Source organism: Myxocyprinus asiaticus, chromosome 7 (genome assembly GCF_019703515.2).
Source record: "Myxocyprinus asiaticus isolate MX2 ecotype Aquarium Trade chromosome 7, UBuf_Myxa_2, whole genome shotgun sequence".
NCBI classification, from domain to species: Eukaryota; Metazoa; Chordata; class Actinopteri; order Cypriniformes; family Catostomidae; genus Myxocyprinus; species Myxocyprinus asiaticus.
In genome coordinates, this window is record NC_059350.1 from 1,908,739 (window position 1) to 1,923,394 (window position 14,656).

At 37.6% G+C, this 14,656-nt stretch overlaps 1 protein-coding gene across 4 annotated transcripts in view; it reads right to left on the minus strand.

The window, feature by feature from the left end:
• Positions 1 to 3,072: 3,072 nt before the first annotated feature.
• LOC127443608 (complement C3-like) overlaps positions 3,073 to 14,656 on the minus strand; it is a 69,899-nt gene continuing 58,315 nt past the window's right edge. For all 4 annotated transcript variants that reach the window (XM_051702296.1, XM_051702294.1, XM_051702295.1 and 1 more), the window contains exons 34-40: positions 14,121 to 14,210; positions 12,224 to 12,329; positions 11,565 to 11,654; positions 11,332 to 11,412; positions 10,474 to 10,557; positions 6,377 to 6,512; positions 3,073 to 3,317 (exon numbers count right to left, since the gene is read on the minus strand). In XM_051702296.1, coding sequence (XP_051558256.1) covers positions 3,176 to 3,317; positions 6,377 to 6,512; positions 10,474 to 10,557; positions 11,332 to 11,412; positions 11,565 to 11,654; positions 12,224 to 12,329; positions 14,121 to 14,210 — 729 coding nt within the window. In that variant the 3' untranslated portion in view covers positions 3,073 to 3,175. The remainder of the gene's footprint in view (positions 3,318 to 6,376; positions 6,513 to 10,473; positions 10,558 to 11,331; positions 11,413 to 11,564; positions 11,655 to 12,223; positions 12,330 to 14,120; positions 14,211 to 14,656) is intronic.

Genomic DNA, 14,656 nt, shown 5'->3' on the forward strand with positions numbered 1-14,656 from the left:
CATTTACGCAGGTTGGTATTTTTGCATGAGTGTATCTCATTGGACTGATGTTGACCTCGGATGCACGGCGAGCATTCAGATTCGTGCAATATCATCACAGCACGTCACCCAGTGGATTGAATCTTCATCTGGATTGCAAAAAGAGTTCATGGATACAGATAAGAGATTCAAACACACAGAACACTTTAGATCACTGCAGTGGCTAAATGCTTAAAACAAGATTTAGGATAGTCCCGCAACCAACCCACACCATTGGTCGAATCAATGTTGCAATGTTGTGTCGAGCTGGACAGGTCACTCAAAACAAACAGAAGAATTTTCTATAGCGTCATAGAGAAACAATGTTTAAACCTATTTTAATGTAAATTGTGTTGTAAACTTTGCTCATTCTGCAGATATTTCAAAAGGTATTGAATACAAAATCACACTTTTTTCAATCCCATATATGTTGTTTCGTTTGCTGTCTCAAATCGTCCTAATGAACCTTGTACTCCAGCACAACATTCATACCACTGAGCACATGTATCCTGCCAATCATGAATCTATTTGCATACTTTAAACACGCTGTAGCGCTACATGATGTTAAACAACAATACTGCACATGCTTTTCTACAGTGTCTTTGTGTTTTGGAAGCACTGCAATATGCTTGACAGTTTGAAATCTACAGAGAGCTTCTGCCTTCTTGTGGCCACATCAAGCTACCACCTAGAAAGCAGCTATTTAGTAAGTACAGACAAATTTAGCAGACACTTTTATCTGAAGATGCTTTCCTCCAATTTATGTCTAAACAAATATTCACTCAGTGCACTTTTATCCTCACAAGCTCTATGAAATATGCAAATCACATTCTGATCTCAAGGCAAATCTTTACGATTTGAGAAAGTTTCCAAATCTGTTTTATTAGGTTTTTAGACAACATTCAAACTTATCTTACTTGACAAGTTAGGGTAAGATTGCAAAACTCGAAGTTGGACGTTTTTGCTATCTCATTTTAATACACAGTGGGTTGTGGAAACATTTTTCTGCACCCCATGTTTCATTTTGCTTAAAATTGCCATTGATGTTTCTGACAGTAACTGACAGTTTTGTCATTGTCTGTTTTTTTAAGTGAGTGGGTCTTCAGTCCAAAATAATGAATAAATGTTAAAGTCAACATTATCTATATTTTATTTATTTTTCAATTCTAAACATTTTGGAAAAATAGTATTTTTTAGATTGAATTTGACATTTCACTCATGTCCACAAAAGTTCTGTCAACTATGTTACTAGACAAACACCCCCCTGCAAATAAATTATTTTTTTTTATCCCAAAACCATGTGACCAACATCATGTGATGTCATTTCCCTCTGTGGGGGACATTTTGTGTACTTTCATTTTCTTTCCCAATATTTTAACTACTATAGCATATTGTCAAAGAGTATATTACTTGAACATCAACTATGTTGGGCAGATTGTTATGATTTGCAATAAATTATATTTAATACATTTAATGATTAAAATATATATTCAAATTTGAGGTTAACCTGATCAAGAAAATGACATGTGGTTGGCCAGGCAAGGCCTACCATTGAAATTATGAGACAAAATGGGTTCGTTGTCAACTATGTTACCCTATATTGTCAACTCTTGGGTAACATAGTTGACGTGACCCAACTGTGTACACTGATGATGAATTATTTTCCATATGTCAGTTTTTGATCATAATTTAATCCTGTATGTTTCAGAGGACACAGAGTGTGTGTGTGTGCCCTTGTGCATGTGTGTGCATGTGTGTGAATCATGATGATTAGGGATAAAGGGATATTTCATTGATTTTACTAAATTAACTAGATATTGTTCCTTTGCAAGTTGAAATAGAGATCTTCTCATGTAAATGGTGTCATTGTATTTTGTGGGGAAAAAAGCACCAAAATATAGCTTTTTCAACTATGTTACTTACACTGTCAACAATGCAATTTTTTTTTTACATTTTAAATAACGAGAATGCTGCTTCTTATATCCTTAAAGGTATATTTTACATCCACAAAGGTCAGAGTTTTGCATAACATCTCTCAGAACTACCACAATTATATTAAAGGCAGATTTATGATTAAACATGTCACTGTCACTAGTGACTGTGCTGAAAATACGTCATGGATATGTGCAAAAACATACAATTACAATTATTTTAAAATACTGCACATATGAAAAGATACTCGAAGTGTAGCATTAAATCAGTGTCTGTAATGACATGCAGTTTGTCCGTAACATAGTAAAACATCCTTTCCCTTATAATATCAAAAAGGTGTTTAATGCTTAAGCTTTGCAACTAGTAGATACATTACATTGAAGAAATATATTAACTGAAACCAATAGTTGTTTTATTGAGAAAGCACTTTGTTTTTGTACTTTTTTGTTGACATGAAATGTACCCCCAATTATAGAATGAGCCATAGACTGTTGTGATATTTTGACATGTTGTGTAGAGCGGTAAGTGACATTTTAATTTATAATTGATTTTTTTTCTTTTAATTGCTGCTTTATTATATATATATATATATATATATATATATATATATATATATCTGTGTGTGTGTGTGTGTGTGTGTGTGTGTGTTTCCTTAAGGTCTTTCCAGAAAGTCAACCTACTTTATTCCATATAAAATAAAAAAAACATATACCAAAATACTATATTTTGAGGCATGACAATTTTTTTTTTATGTCAATACTATTATTATTATTATTATTATTATTATTTGCCGCAAGTGCTTAATTTGTCCTGAGTAAATGGATTTCTGGGAAAGACACACTACTGTCAGGAATGGTTACAACACTGGAAAACATCACCCAACACAAGCCAACAAATAATGGTCTGTGGGGCAAAACATTGCACCAGAATAAATGTGAAAATACACACTGGTTCATTTAGCCACAAGACTTCAACATTAGACATGTTTCCATGAGACTAGTGTGATAGAACTGTTTACCAATTATGTTCAAAATTTCAGTTAATGGTATGACTATGTGTAATATATGTTGTATAAAACAAAAAAGTATCTTCAAGTAATGTGAACGACACATAATCGGAAACTGCTTGCAACATTATTTTATTATTGGAAATGTTTGAGGGAACCCAGCACATGAGCACATGCCAATTGTTTCCATGTTTTAGGACTATAAGGTGAACAGCTCTATTATACAGAGCATCCTTCTTTGAATAGTGTATTCTGGAGAAAAGATATGCCTGTGTACTTGTCTCTGTATTCTTGAGTTTCACTTTCTTCTTTTGTGGGCCAATATTCAATCCAGGTATTCTCACCCAAGATGTAGTACAGTCTAAAAACAACAGAGATTTACAGTTAGCAGTACACTGTGTGCATATACAAAAATAAATGAATATTTTCCAGTATAAACATACTTTCAAGTACACCAACCAGTTTCTCTGGAACTACAGTGCTAAATTACATCACTCACTGAATCCTTCAGAGCTGTTACTGAAGTTACATCTGACTCTGATTTGTTTTTTGTTTTTTTCAAATCCATTGTTTAGGATTGACTGATTATATTGTCATTTTGCAAGTGCTGAAATCTGATCTGTTTATGTTAATATCGAATGTATCTACAGTTGCTCTAGTAAAGATGTATGCTTTCTCGTACAACAACGTACTCATCTAATACTACACGAGTAGCTGTCAGTGTGGAATGAGAGGACAAGAAACTGGAAATTTTGCCTCTACTTGTGTCTATCATGACATTTAACGACGGTGCTAAATGTTCGCCCTTCATAAACAATTATTGTATTACAATAGCAACCAAAGTTTTACCATGGCATTTGTAGTAAAATCAGAGTAACCACAATATAAACATGGTTACTGTCATGGTTACAATATATAGTAAAATCATGGTTACTATATAGAAACTACAGTATTACTTTTATAAAACCATGGCTAATTGTATCAAAACCATGATTTCTGCTCAGAAAACCATGGTGACAGTATTCATGGTTACTACAATATTACTATAGTAAAACCATAAATAAAAATAAATACAAAATAACACACCGATCAGCCACAACATTTAAACCACCTGCCTAATATCGTGTAGGTCCTCGTGCCACCAAAACAGCGCCAACCCACATCTCAGAATAGCATTCACAGATTATATTCTTCTCACCACAATTGTACAGAGTGGTTATCTGAGTTACCGTAGACTATGTCAGTTCTAACCAGTCTGGCCATTCTCTGTTGACCTCTCTCATCAACAAGACGTTTCTGTCCACAGAACTGCCGCTCACTGGATGTTTTTTGTTTTTGGCACCATTCGGAGTAAATTCTAGAGACTGTTGTGTGTGAAAATCCCAGAAATACTCAAACCAGCCCGTCTGGCACCAACAATCATGCCACGCTCCAAATCACTGAGATCACATTTTTCCCCATTCTGATGGTTGATGTGAACATTAACTGAAGCTCCTGACCCATATCTGCATGATTTTATGCACTGCTGCCACACGATTGGCTGATTAGATAATCACATGGATGATAATTGGTGCCAGACAGACTTTTTTGAGGATTTCTGTAACTGCTGATCATTTCGGGGGTGGGGGTCACGGGTGTTGAGGTCACAAATATAATGGTCCTCTTTGGTCCTTTAATATAGTAAAGGCTTGAAATGTGATAAAGGCCCAAAATTTTATAATTTTTGGTTTTAAATATACATGTATTTTTAAAGTTCACACAGTACAAGACAAACACTGTGTCTGCATTGCTAACAATGTGCCTGTTTCAGTCATCTTTTCTTTCTTTTTGGTGCTGTACCAAAGAAAAGATGAATATAATTTGAATTTCTTTTAATTACTGATGTATCTGTAAAATGTCATGACAGTGTCAGTCGGCTAGCAAAAAGAAAATACACAAAATTATTTACTGCGCTCAAGTTGTCCCTTATTGTTTTGTCCTCCCAGTAGATTCTTAACACAATATTTTCTTTAAAAATCTGAATGATGCTCTTTTCCATACAAAAACAGTTCATATTGACCACTGCTGTCAAGGTCCAAAGAGGGGGGAAAAATCATCATCAATATACCATAAAAGTAGTCCATACAACACATAGCTGCTGTGTGGCCCCAGAAAGCTTGGAATATAATGCACGAGTCATATGGACGACTGTTATGATGTCTTTATACCGAAACTTTAATAGTGCTTTATAGTATTTGTCCTTTATGAAGCTCAACAGCTCCTGCTCACTATAAACTGTTATTCTATGGAATAGAGCTGCTTAAAATATCTATTTTTATGTTCAAAGAAAAAACCCAGCATATGGGTTTTGAACAACATAAGTGTGAGTAAATGAGTGCGTAAAAGTACATTTTCCATTTTTAGGTGAACTACTCCTTTAACTGGTGACTCATTTTTTAAGCACAGACCTGACAAGACATATAAAATGATCTCTTTTGAAAGAAGACTCTTAGGAGATGCTGTATAAAATTCAGAATTAATTAAAGAAATAAAGAAATGATTTAGAAAATCTTTAATTGATTTTAAATTATTACCTAATAATATTTGCATTAAGAATATATGACACTGTCCTTGCCAAAACCTAAAAGCACAATGGAAGCCAGAATTCACAGGTCTTACCATGTTCTAGTTCTGATCTGAGAGTGATAACGCTCTACTTTGTGTTTTTTTTTTTTTTTTATAGATCGTTTTCTTAGACAATGTCAAGAATTTTTTTAAAAGCTACTTCGAAAGTCTGCCAGATAATCACATTCATTCAATTCCTTTACAATAAACACACATTCACTCTTTGTCTTAAGCTGATATGCTGAAAACGGCCCCATTAATGTTTTCACATTCACAGTTATGTATGACATACAAATCACGTACTGTACGTGACATATTTTCAATTCAAAATGGCAAATTTCGCCAAATAGTGAATAGTTTGCACCCTTGGAAATTAATGTCAGTCGGTACATCATTTCAGTCATAAAACAGTGGGCAAATATTGCATGTTTAGTTAGACACTTACATCTCACATGACACTAACACTCTTAACCTGAACTGCTTGCTGATGCGTGGCGCTGGGATGTCTTAAACTTGAGTCCCACCTTCATCGATTTGAATGGCTATCTCATATGAGCTAATGAGCATGCTAAAAATTAAACTTTTTTAAACCATTATGTTATTCCTGCAACAACTTAATGACAATTAAACAGTGGTGCATAATGAACTGAAGCAGAACAGTAACAAGGATATCAATTATTGGGGGGGACAATCTGGCCATTTCTGAATATTGGAGGGGACTTTTCCCCTTCAAAGTATATTGTGGTTATGGCCCTGCCTCACATAGATCTGTGGAGAAAAAAAATAATAATAATCTTTATAAAGCTCAAAACCTACCGTCCATCTTTCATCACCACGTCAGTGGATTTGCCCATGATGAGGTATGACTTGTTTTCTTGGAATTGCAAAGGTTGTCTGCATTTGGGATGACTCAGAAAATAACCCAACTGCCCCTCAGTATTTGTTTCAGGGCCTATAGGACAGTACAATATTTAAGAGACATTTCTTTAGGGATGTGCAATTTAATTCATTGTCAGTGCTTCACTACAAAGTATATTACCAGCATTAAAAAAGTGAAAGAGGTTAAATTAATGACAAGATGCACTGGAGCTGCATGAATAAAACCTGATGATCATGTTATCCAGCATGATTTGAGAATTCTTCAAAGAGCATCTTGAGAAAAGGAAATTTGCTCCGTTAGCTTAACCTTGATTTTCTGTACTAAAAAAGCCCAGATGGGACTTTTTATAAGCCACTGGAGTGAAGCATCAGGATTTCCCCAAATCAAATCAAATCAAATCACTTTTATTGTCACACAACCATATACACAAGTGCAATAGTGTGTGAAATTCTTGGGTGCAGTTCCGAGCCACATAGCAGTCGTGACAGTGATGAGACATATACCAATTTACAATAAACATCAGATTTACACAACACAATTTAAAATCTAATATACACATAATTACACTCAACAATATACAAATAATAACATACACTGTACAGTATACAATACACACAATATAGAATACACATTATACACTTTGCAGTGCTTTGCAGTTGTGGGTGAAGATGCAGCCAGTCAGGATGCTCTCTACAGCTCAGGTGTAGAACCGTGTGAGGATGTGGCGGTTCATTCCAAACTTCCTCAGCCGTCTCAGGAAGAAGAGGCGCTGATGAGCCTTCTTCACAACGGCCTCAGTGTGGACAGACCATGTGAGTTCCTCAGTGATGTGGACACCGAGGAACTTGAAGCTGCTGACTCTCTCCACCGGTGCTCCATTGATGGTGATGGGACCGTGTTCTCTGTCTTTTCTCCTGAAGTCCACCACAAGCTCCTTTGTCTTACTGACGTTGAGGGAGAGGTTGTGCTCCTGACACCAGTGTGTCAGAGTGTGCACCTCCTCTCTGTAGGTTGTTTCATCATTGTCAGTGATCAGACCTACCACCGTCGTGTCATCAGCAAACTTAATGATGGCATTGGAGCTGTGTTGCCACACAGTCATGTGTGTACAGAGAATACAGGAGTGGGCTGAGAACACAGCCCTGTGGGGCTCCAGTGTTGAGGGTCAGTGATGAGGAGATGTTGCTGCCCATTCTAACCACCTGGCGTCTGCTTGACAAGAAGTCCAGGATCCAGCTGCACAGTGAGCTGTTTAAGCCCAGAGCCCGGAGTTTCTCATCAAGCTTGGAGGGCACTATGGTGTTGAATGCTGAGCTGTAGTCTACAAATAACATTCTCACATAAGTGTTCTTTTTTTCCAGGTGGGAGAGAGCAGTGTGTATTGTAGATGCAATGGCATCATCAGTGGAGCGGTTGTTTTTGCGGTAAGCAAACTGCAATGGGTCTAGTGAGAGAGGCAGCACAGAGCAGATGTAATCTCTGATTAGTCTCTCAAAGCCTTTGCTGATGATGGGGGTCAGAGCAACAGGACGCCAGTCATTTAAGCAAGTGATTTTGGATTGCTTTGGAACAGGCACAATGGTGGATGTTTTGAAGCATGTGGGGACTACAGACAAAGAGAGGGAAAGGTTGGAAACGTCCGTAAAAACACCAGCCAGTTGGTTCTCGCATGCTCTGATGACGTGGCCCGGAATGCTGTCTGGACCCGCAGCTTTGCGGATATTCACCCGTCGGAAGGATTGGGTTACATCCGCTACAGAGACGGAGAGTGAACTAACCTCTGTAGCTTTGGCCGCAAGAGCTCTCTCCACAAGGGCGGTGTTATTTCCCTCAAAATGAGCTTAAAAATATTTAGCTCATCTGGGAGAGAGGCAGCGGTGTTCATGGCAGAGTTTTTATTCCCTTTAAAGTCCATGATGATGTTAATTCCCTGCCACATGCTTCTAGAGTTGGTGGTGTTAAACTGTCCTTCAATCTTGTTCCTGTACTGATGTTTTGCTGTTCTCATAACTGGCTTGTTTATGCTCCTCCGTGTTCCCGGAATTAAAAGATCCTTATTGTTTTGGCACGCACTTTCTGATGAAACATGTTACGCTATCAACGTAAAGCTCGATGCCGTCATCAGAGGTGGACCGGAACATCTCCCAGTCCGTGTGATCAAAACAGTCTTGTAGCGTAGAATCTGATTGGTCCGACCAGTACTGGATTGTTCTGAGGGTGGGTGCTTCCTGTTTCAGTGTCTGCCTGTAAGCGGGCAGAAGCAGAATGGAAGAGTGGTCCGATTTGCCAAATGGTGGGCGGGAGAGGGATTTGCAGCCATCCCAGAAGGGAGAGTAGCAATGGTCCAAATCCCAGTCCCCTCGTGTGTTGAAACTGATGTGTTGGTGGTATTTTGGTGTGACTGATTTGAAACTGGCTTTATTAAAGTCCCCGGTCACAATGAACGCGGCCTCAGGGTGCGCGGTTTCCTGTTTGCTTATAATCCCGTACAGTTCCTTGAGTGCCCGGTCTGTGTCGGCTTGTGGCAGGACGTACACAGCAGTGATAATGACCGCTATGAATTCTCTCGGTAGCCAGAATGGTCGACATAGAAGCATGAGAAATTCCAGATCAGGAGAGCAGAAAGACTTGATAGAATGTACGTTCCTCTGATCACACCAGGATTTGTTGATCATAAAACATACACCACCACCTCTGCTTTTACCTGAGAGGTCTTTTGCTCTGTCCGCTTGGTGCACGGAGAACCCCGCGGGTTCAATGACTGAGTCTGGAATCTCCGCAGACATCCAAGTTTCCGTAAGGCAGATAATGCAGCAGTCCCTCGTCTCTCGTTGGAAAGAGATCTGCGCTTTCAGCTCACAGAGCTTGTTATCCAGAGACTGAACATTTGCCAGTAGAATACTGGGTAGCGGGGGTCGATTTGCGCGGCATCTTACTCTGATGAGAACGCCGGCTCTATTTCCCCTTTTCCTCCTGCGTTTCCGTGGCCGGGCAGCCCAGACAAAGGGCTCCGCTGGTGTGTTTGTAAACAGCAGGTCGGCATTGAGGAAGTTGAAGTCCGGTTTACGGTGTGAGATCGCTGAACCAATGTCCAAAAGTGTTTGTCTGTTGTAGACAATAAGGCAGACAACATCCAAGACAAAAAACATAAGAATTGTAAACAAAACAAACAAAACACTACCATCTTGTGTCGGAGCTCGCAACGCAGCAGCCATACTCGGCGCCATTTTGAGTCAATTATGAGTCAACAGCATTGTGTTGAATTAAAAACTATATATTAGTAGCTTATAAAGGTGGTTTTACCTATGTTGTACCTGCAAGTTTCCAGAATGGAGGCGGCTTTAATTGTTAAGCATGTTCACGAGAATTATTTATCTTTTTGCGGCTACCACGTGTCATCAACCAATTAGAGGTAACTTAAATCAACTGGCATTTAGCTTTTGACTGGTTAGTTTCCTTCAGAACATTCTGAAATCGCTCCCTATTCCCTATATAGTGCACTATACAACATTCACTGTAAAGAGAGTGACTGAACAATGAGTGATTTATTTAGGCTGTGTTCTATTTGTGGCTTAAACAATTTTTGGAGTAATAATGCATTTAATGGAGATATAAAGCAATATAAATATAATATATTGTAATTGGAAAAGAAAGAAAAATGACAAATTAACTTACTTTGGTCAAATGGACAAAAGCAATATGAATAAGCAGTATGAATAATGGCACAGAACGCCAAACTTGGCAGCATCCATCCACCATTTAAAGTGCGCTTTTTTCCCTTCAATCTCATGTGCTATGCGTCTGTTGCGAGAAGGCTCGTGTAATCTGAGACGGTGTCTGTATCACATTGGTTATTAACATGGTAATGATAATCGACTCTTTAATTTGCGATGCATCAATGCATTTTTGCACTCCTAAAGATACAGAAAACTGTGTTGCATGGGAATCAGCCACAGTTCAAGTGCATTTCATGTAACATGCTCTAAAAATATGTTTCTCTATATATTTCGATGGACATAAGAATGAAGTGTACCGTTTTTTAGTACTAGCTCCACCTTCATGTTATAGATGTCTCTGAGATGTGACAGAACACTACCCACCACTGTGACTTTATAAGCTGTAAAACAGTAGAACGTGTTAAAGCATCATCTACACCACATCTACAAGAAGTATACTAGTCATGAAAAATAGTTAAAATGAAAATTCTGACAACATTTGCAATAGTCACCCTCATATTGTTCCAAACACAAATGACTTTTGTTCCTTTCTTTCATTTAACAAAAGAGAAATTTTATTGGATGTTAACGCTGTTTTTTTTTCCTCCCCTTTTCTCCCCAGTTCCCAATGCGCTCTAAGTCCTCGTGGTGGCATAGTGACTCGCCTCAATCCGGGTGGCGGGGACGAATCTCAGTTGCCTCTGCGTCTGAGACCGTCAATCTGCGCATCTTATCACGTGGCTTGTTGAGCACCACGGCATCCACTCACAACTCACCACGCGCCCCACCGAGAGCGAAAACCACATTATAGCGACCACGAGGAGGTTACCCCATGTGACTCTACCCTCCCTAGCAACCGGGCCAATTGGTTGCTTAGGAAGCCTGACTGGAGTCACTCAGCATGCCCTGGATTCAAACTCGCGACTCCAGGTGTGGTAAACAGCGTCTTTACTTGCTGAGCTACCCAGGACCCAACACTGTTTTATTTTTCTTCCATACAATGAAAGTGAATGATGAAATTTTCAGTCCTTAAAATTCTGCCTAACATCTCCTTTCGTGTTCCACGGAAGAAGGTCATACGGGTTTGGAAAACATGAGGGTGAGTAAATGATGACAGACTTTTTTTATTTTTGGGGTAAAATATTCTTTTAACACAGAGAATTAAATGCATTTACCATAATCCTTCTCATCTTCACAGGCTTTCTCTAAACGCTTTTCATCAGTGACCTTATTTATAATCTGGTAACTGCAGTTTTCTGTGTAGACAAATGTTGATCTTCTAATGTTTATGCACACACACACTAAATACTGAATAGAACTCTGAAATAAACTAAACAAAAAACTACCAACATCACAAGTGAGTGTTTATCTTGTAACTTGTAAAAGTGATTTTTCTGGGTGATAATACCTTCAGCACACTGACATATTTCTCCCAGACACAGTTTGCTTAGAGTGCCATCCTCCTTTTCAGGGTGGTAGAACTTTGTACAGCGTGCATCTGACAAAACACATGGAATGGAAACTATGAGGAAAACTAGCAGTGAAAAAATAACGACTAATTTAACTACAATAAAAACAAAAAGGGGAGAATGCAAAAGAATGACAACTTAACTGAAAATATTAATGTGCACCACAAAATGAAACAAAACGAAATAGAATTACAGAGAAAATGCAGTTTTCATATTAATGAATGCAACACAGACCATATATTCATTTTATACTCGTGAACAATAAACATGAGAAATTGAGCCGATTGCATTGCACAAACTGGCAAATCCACATACATCCAGAAGTATACTGCAGTATTCTGTGTTGTTGTAAATAAAAAAATAAAAAAATACAAATAAAATAAAACCTTCGAATTCCATAGAAAATCTATACTTAAACAAAAACAAATAAATAGAAATAAAAAATACAAATAAAAAAAAAGCAATATATGAACTCTTAATGCGGCATTACAACTAACTAAAACTAAAATTTTATTAAAAACAAAGCAAAATAAAAATGAAAACTTGTCTCATGTTCAAAACTCTGTAATCCTGTTGTGTGCATGCATCAACAACTCACCTGGAGAGAAATATTCGTACACACTTACTGCAGCCGGTTGTAGCAAACCAACTTTATAGACTTTGTGCATTCTGAAGGAAATTATTTCTCTCTCTTTATGAGAAACCTAATGATACAGAAATTACATTTAAATGTATAACAGTTCCAAAAAGTAGTTATACTAAAAACCAATACTATTTGTAGAAATAGCCCATAATTCAACACATTCACTATTTGCCTTTTACTATTTGTTTTAACTTGTATTTTTAACCTTTCTGTCATGCTTGGAAGCATGCTCCTTTCCACACAATGGAAGCATACAGAATAAAAGGGCTTAAAAGCCTCTTTTCACTCTATGCTTTCGCTGAATAAACAAAAGAAGCATTAACATTCTGCAAAACACTTCCTTTTGTGCTTAATAGGCAAAGAGAGAGAAAGCAAGTTGATTGGCTAACAAGTTACATGTGAAAGGACCTATCAGCTTACACTGATGGCCAAAAGTTTGGAATAATGTACAGATTTTGCTCTTATGGAAAGAAATTGGTACTTTTATTCACCAAAGTGGCATTCAACTGATCACAATGTATAGTCAGGACATTAATAACATAAAAAATTACTATTACAATTTGAAAAAAAAAAATCAGAACTTCTTAAACTACTTCAAAGAGTTCTCATCAAAAAATCCTCCACGTGCAGCAATGACAGCTTTGCAGATCCTTGTTATTCTAGCTGTCAGTTTGTCCAGATACTCAGGTGACATTTCACCCCACACTTCCTGTAGCACTTGCCATAGATGTGTCTGTCTTGTCGGGCACTTCTCACACACCTTACAGTCTAGCTGATCCCACAAAAGCTCAATGGGGTTAAGATCCATAACACTCTTTTCCAATTATCTGTTGTCCAATGTCTGTGTTTCTTTGCCCACTCGAACCTTTTCTTTTTGTTTTTCTGTTTCAAAAGTGTCTTTTTCTTTGCAATTCTTCCCATAAGGCCTGCACCCCTGAGTCTTCTCTTTACTGTTGTACATGAAACTGGTGTTGAGCGGGTAGAATTCAATGAAGCTGTCAGCTGAGGACATGTGAGGCGTCTATTTCTCAAACTAGAGACTCTGATGTACTTATCCTCTTGTTTAGTTGTACATCTGGTCTTCCACATCTCTTTCTGTCCTTGTTAGAGTCAGTTGTCCTTTGTCTTTGAAGACTGTAGTGTACACCTTTGAATGAAATCTTCAGTTTTTTGGCAATTTCAAGCATTGTATAGCCTTCATTCTTCAAAACAATGATTGACTGATGAGTTTCTAGAGAAAGCTGTTTCTTTTTTGCCATTTTTGACCTAATATTGACCTTAAGACATGCCAGTCTATTGCATACTGTGGCAACTCAAAAACAAACACAAAGACAATGTTAAGCTTCATTTAATGAACCAAATAGCTTCCAGCTGTGTTTGATATAATGGCAAGTGATTTTCTAGTATCAAATGATCAATTTAGCATGATTACTCAAGGATAAGGTGTTGGAGTGATGGCTGCTGTCTAGATTTGATCAAAAATGACTTTTTTCAAATAGTGATGGTGCTGTTTTTTACATCAGTAATGTCCTGACTATACTTTGTGATCAGTTGAATGCCACTTTGGTGAATTAAAGTACCAATTTCCTTCCAAAACAGCAAAATCTGTACATTATTCCAAACTTTTTCCGCAAGTGTACATCATTTAATATAAGAATATTTTTAAACGGTTTAAGATGAGAAAGAAATTGGATCATTTCTGCAATACTTGGAACAAAGTGGTCCTCTTTAACCAATCCACCAATAAGTTCATCCTTCACCCAAAAGTCTGTTATTTGCAACACCAAATAACCAAAATTCAGTACATGGTTTCTGGGTGAAAAGAAATCAAGATCTGAATCTGTAGCAATACCTTATCTAAGTAGATGATGAGGGATCCTCGTTCCGAGAGCTCTTTGTCTATCTCAAATTTCTGAATATATCGATCCTTCCCTGTGGCTAACTGAGGACAAAAAAAGAGACAAAAGTTAATACATGATATGATACAATATTGCTAAATTTTATGTCCTGTCTGTGTTGGATTCCTCTTGTACATGTAACATAACTTTAATACGATTCACATGCACAGGGCTCATGAGGTTTTGCTTCTAGCAAGAAAATGGAATGAATTTAAGTGACATTATATTATTGTCATAACATTATGTAGCTGACAAATTGCCACTTTGGTGAATTAAAGTACAAATTTCCTTCCAAAACAGCAAAAAAGTGTATGTGTGTCATTCAGTTGAACTCCGCATCCAGCTGCTGTCCTGAAGAGCACAACCAAATTCTCGCGAAAGTATAAACGAATAAGCATTAACTTTGAATGCAAAGCACTCCAGTTTCACTTTAAATGATCGTGCAATGGCAAATGTTCCTGGATCATATACGCTGTCTTAATGACATGCA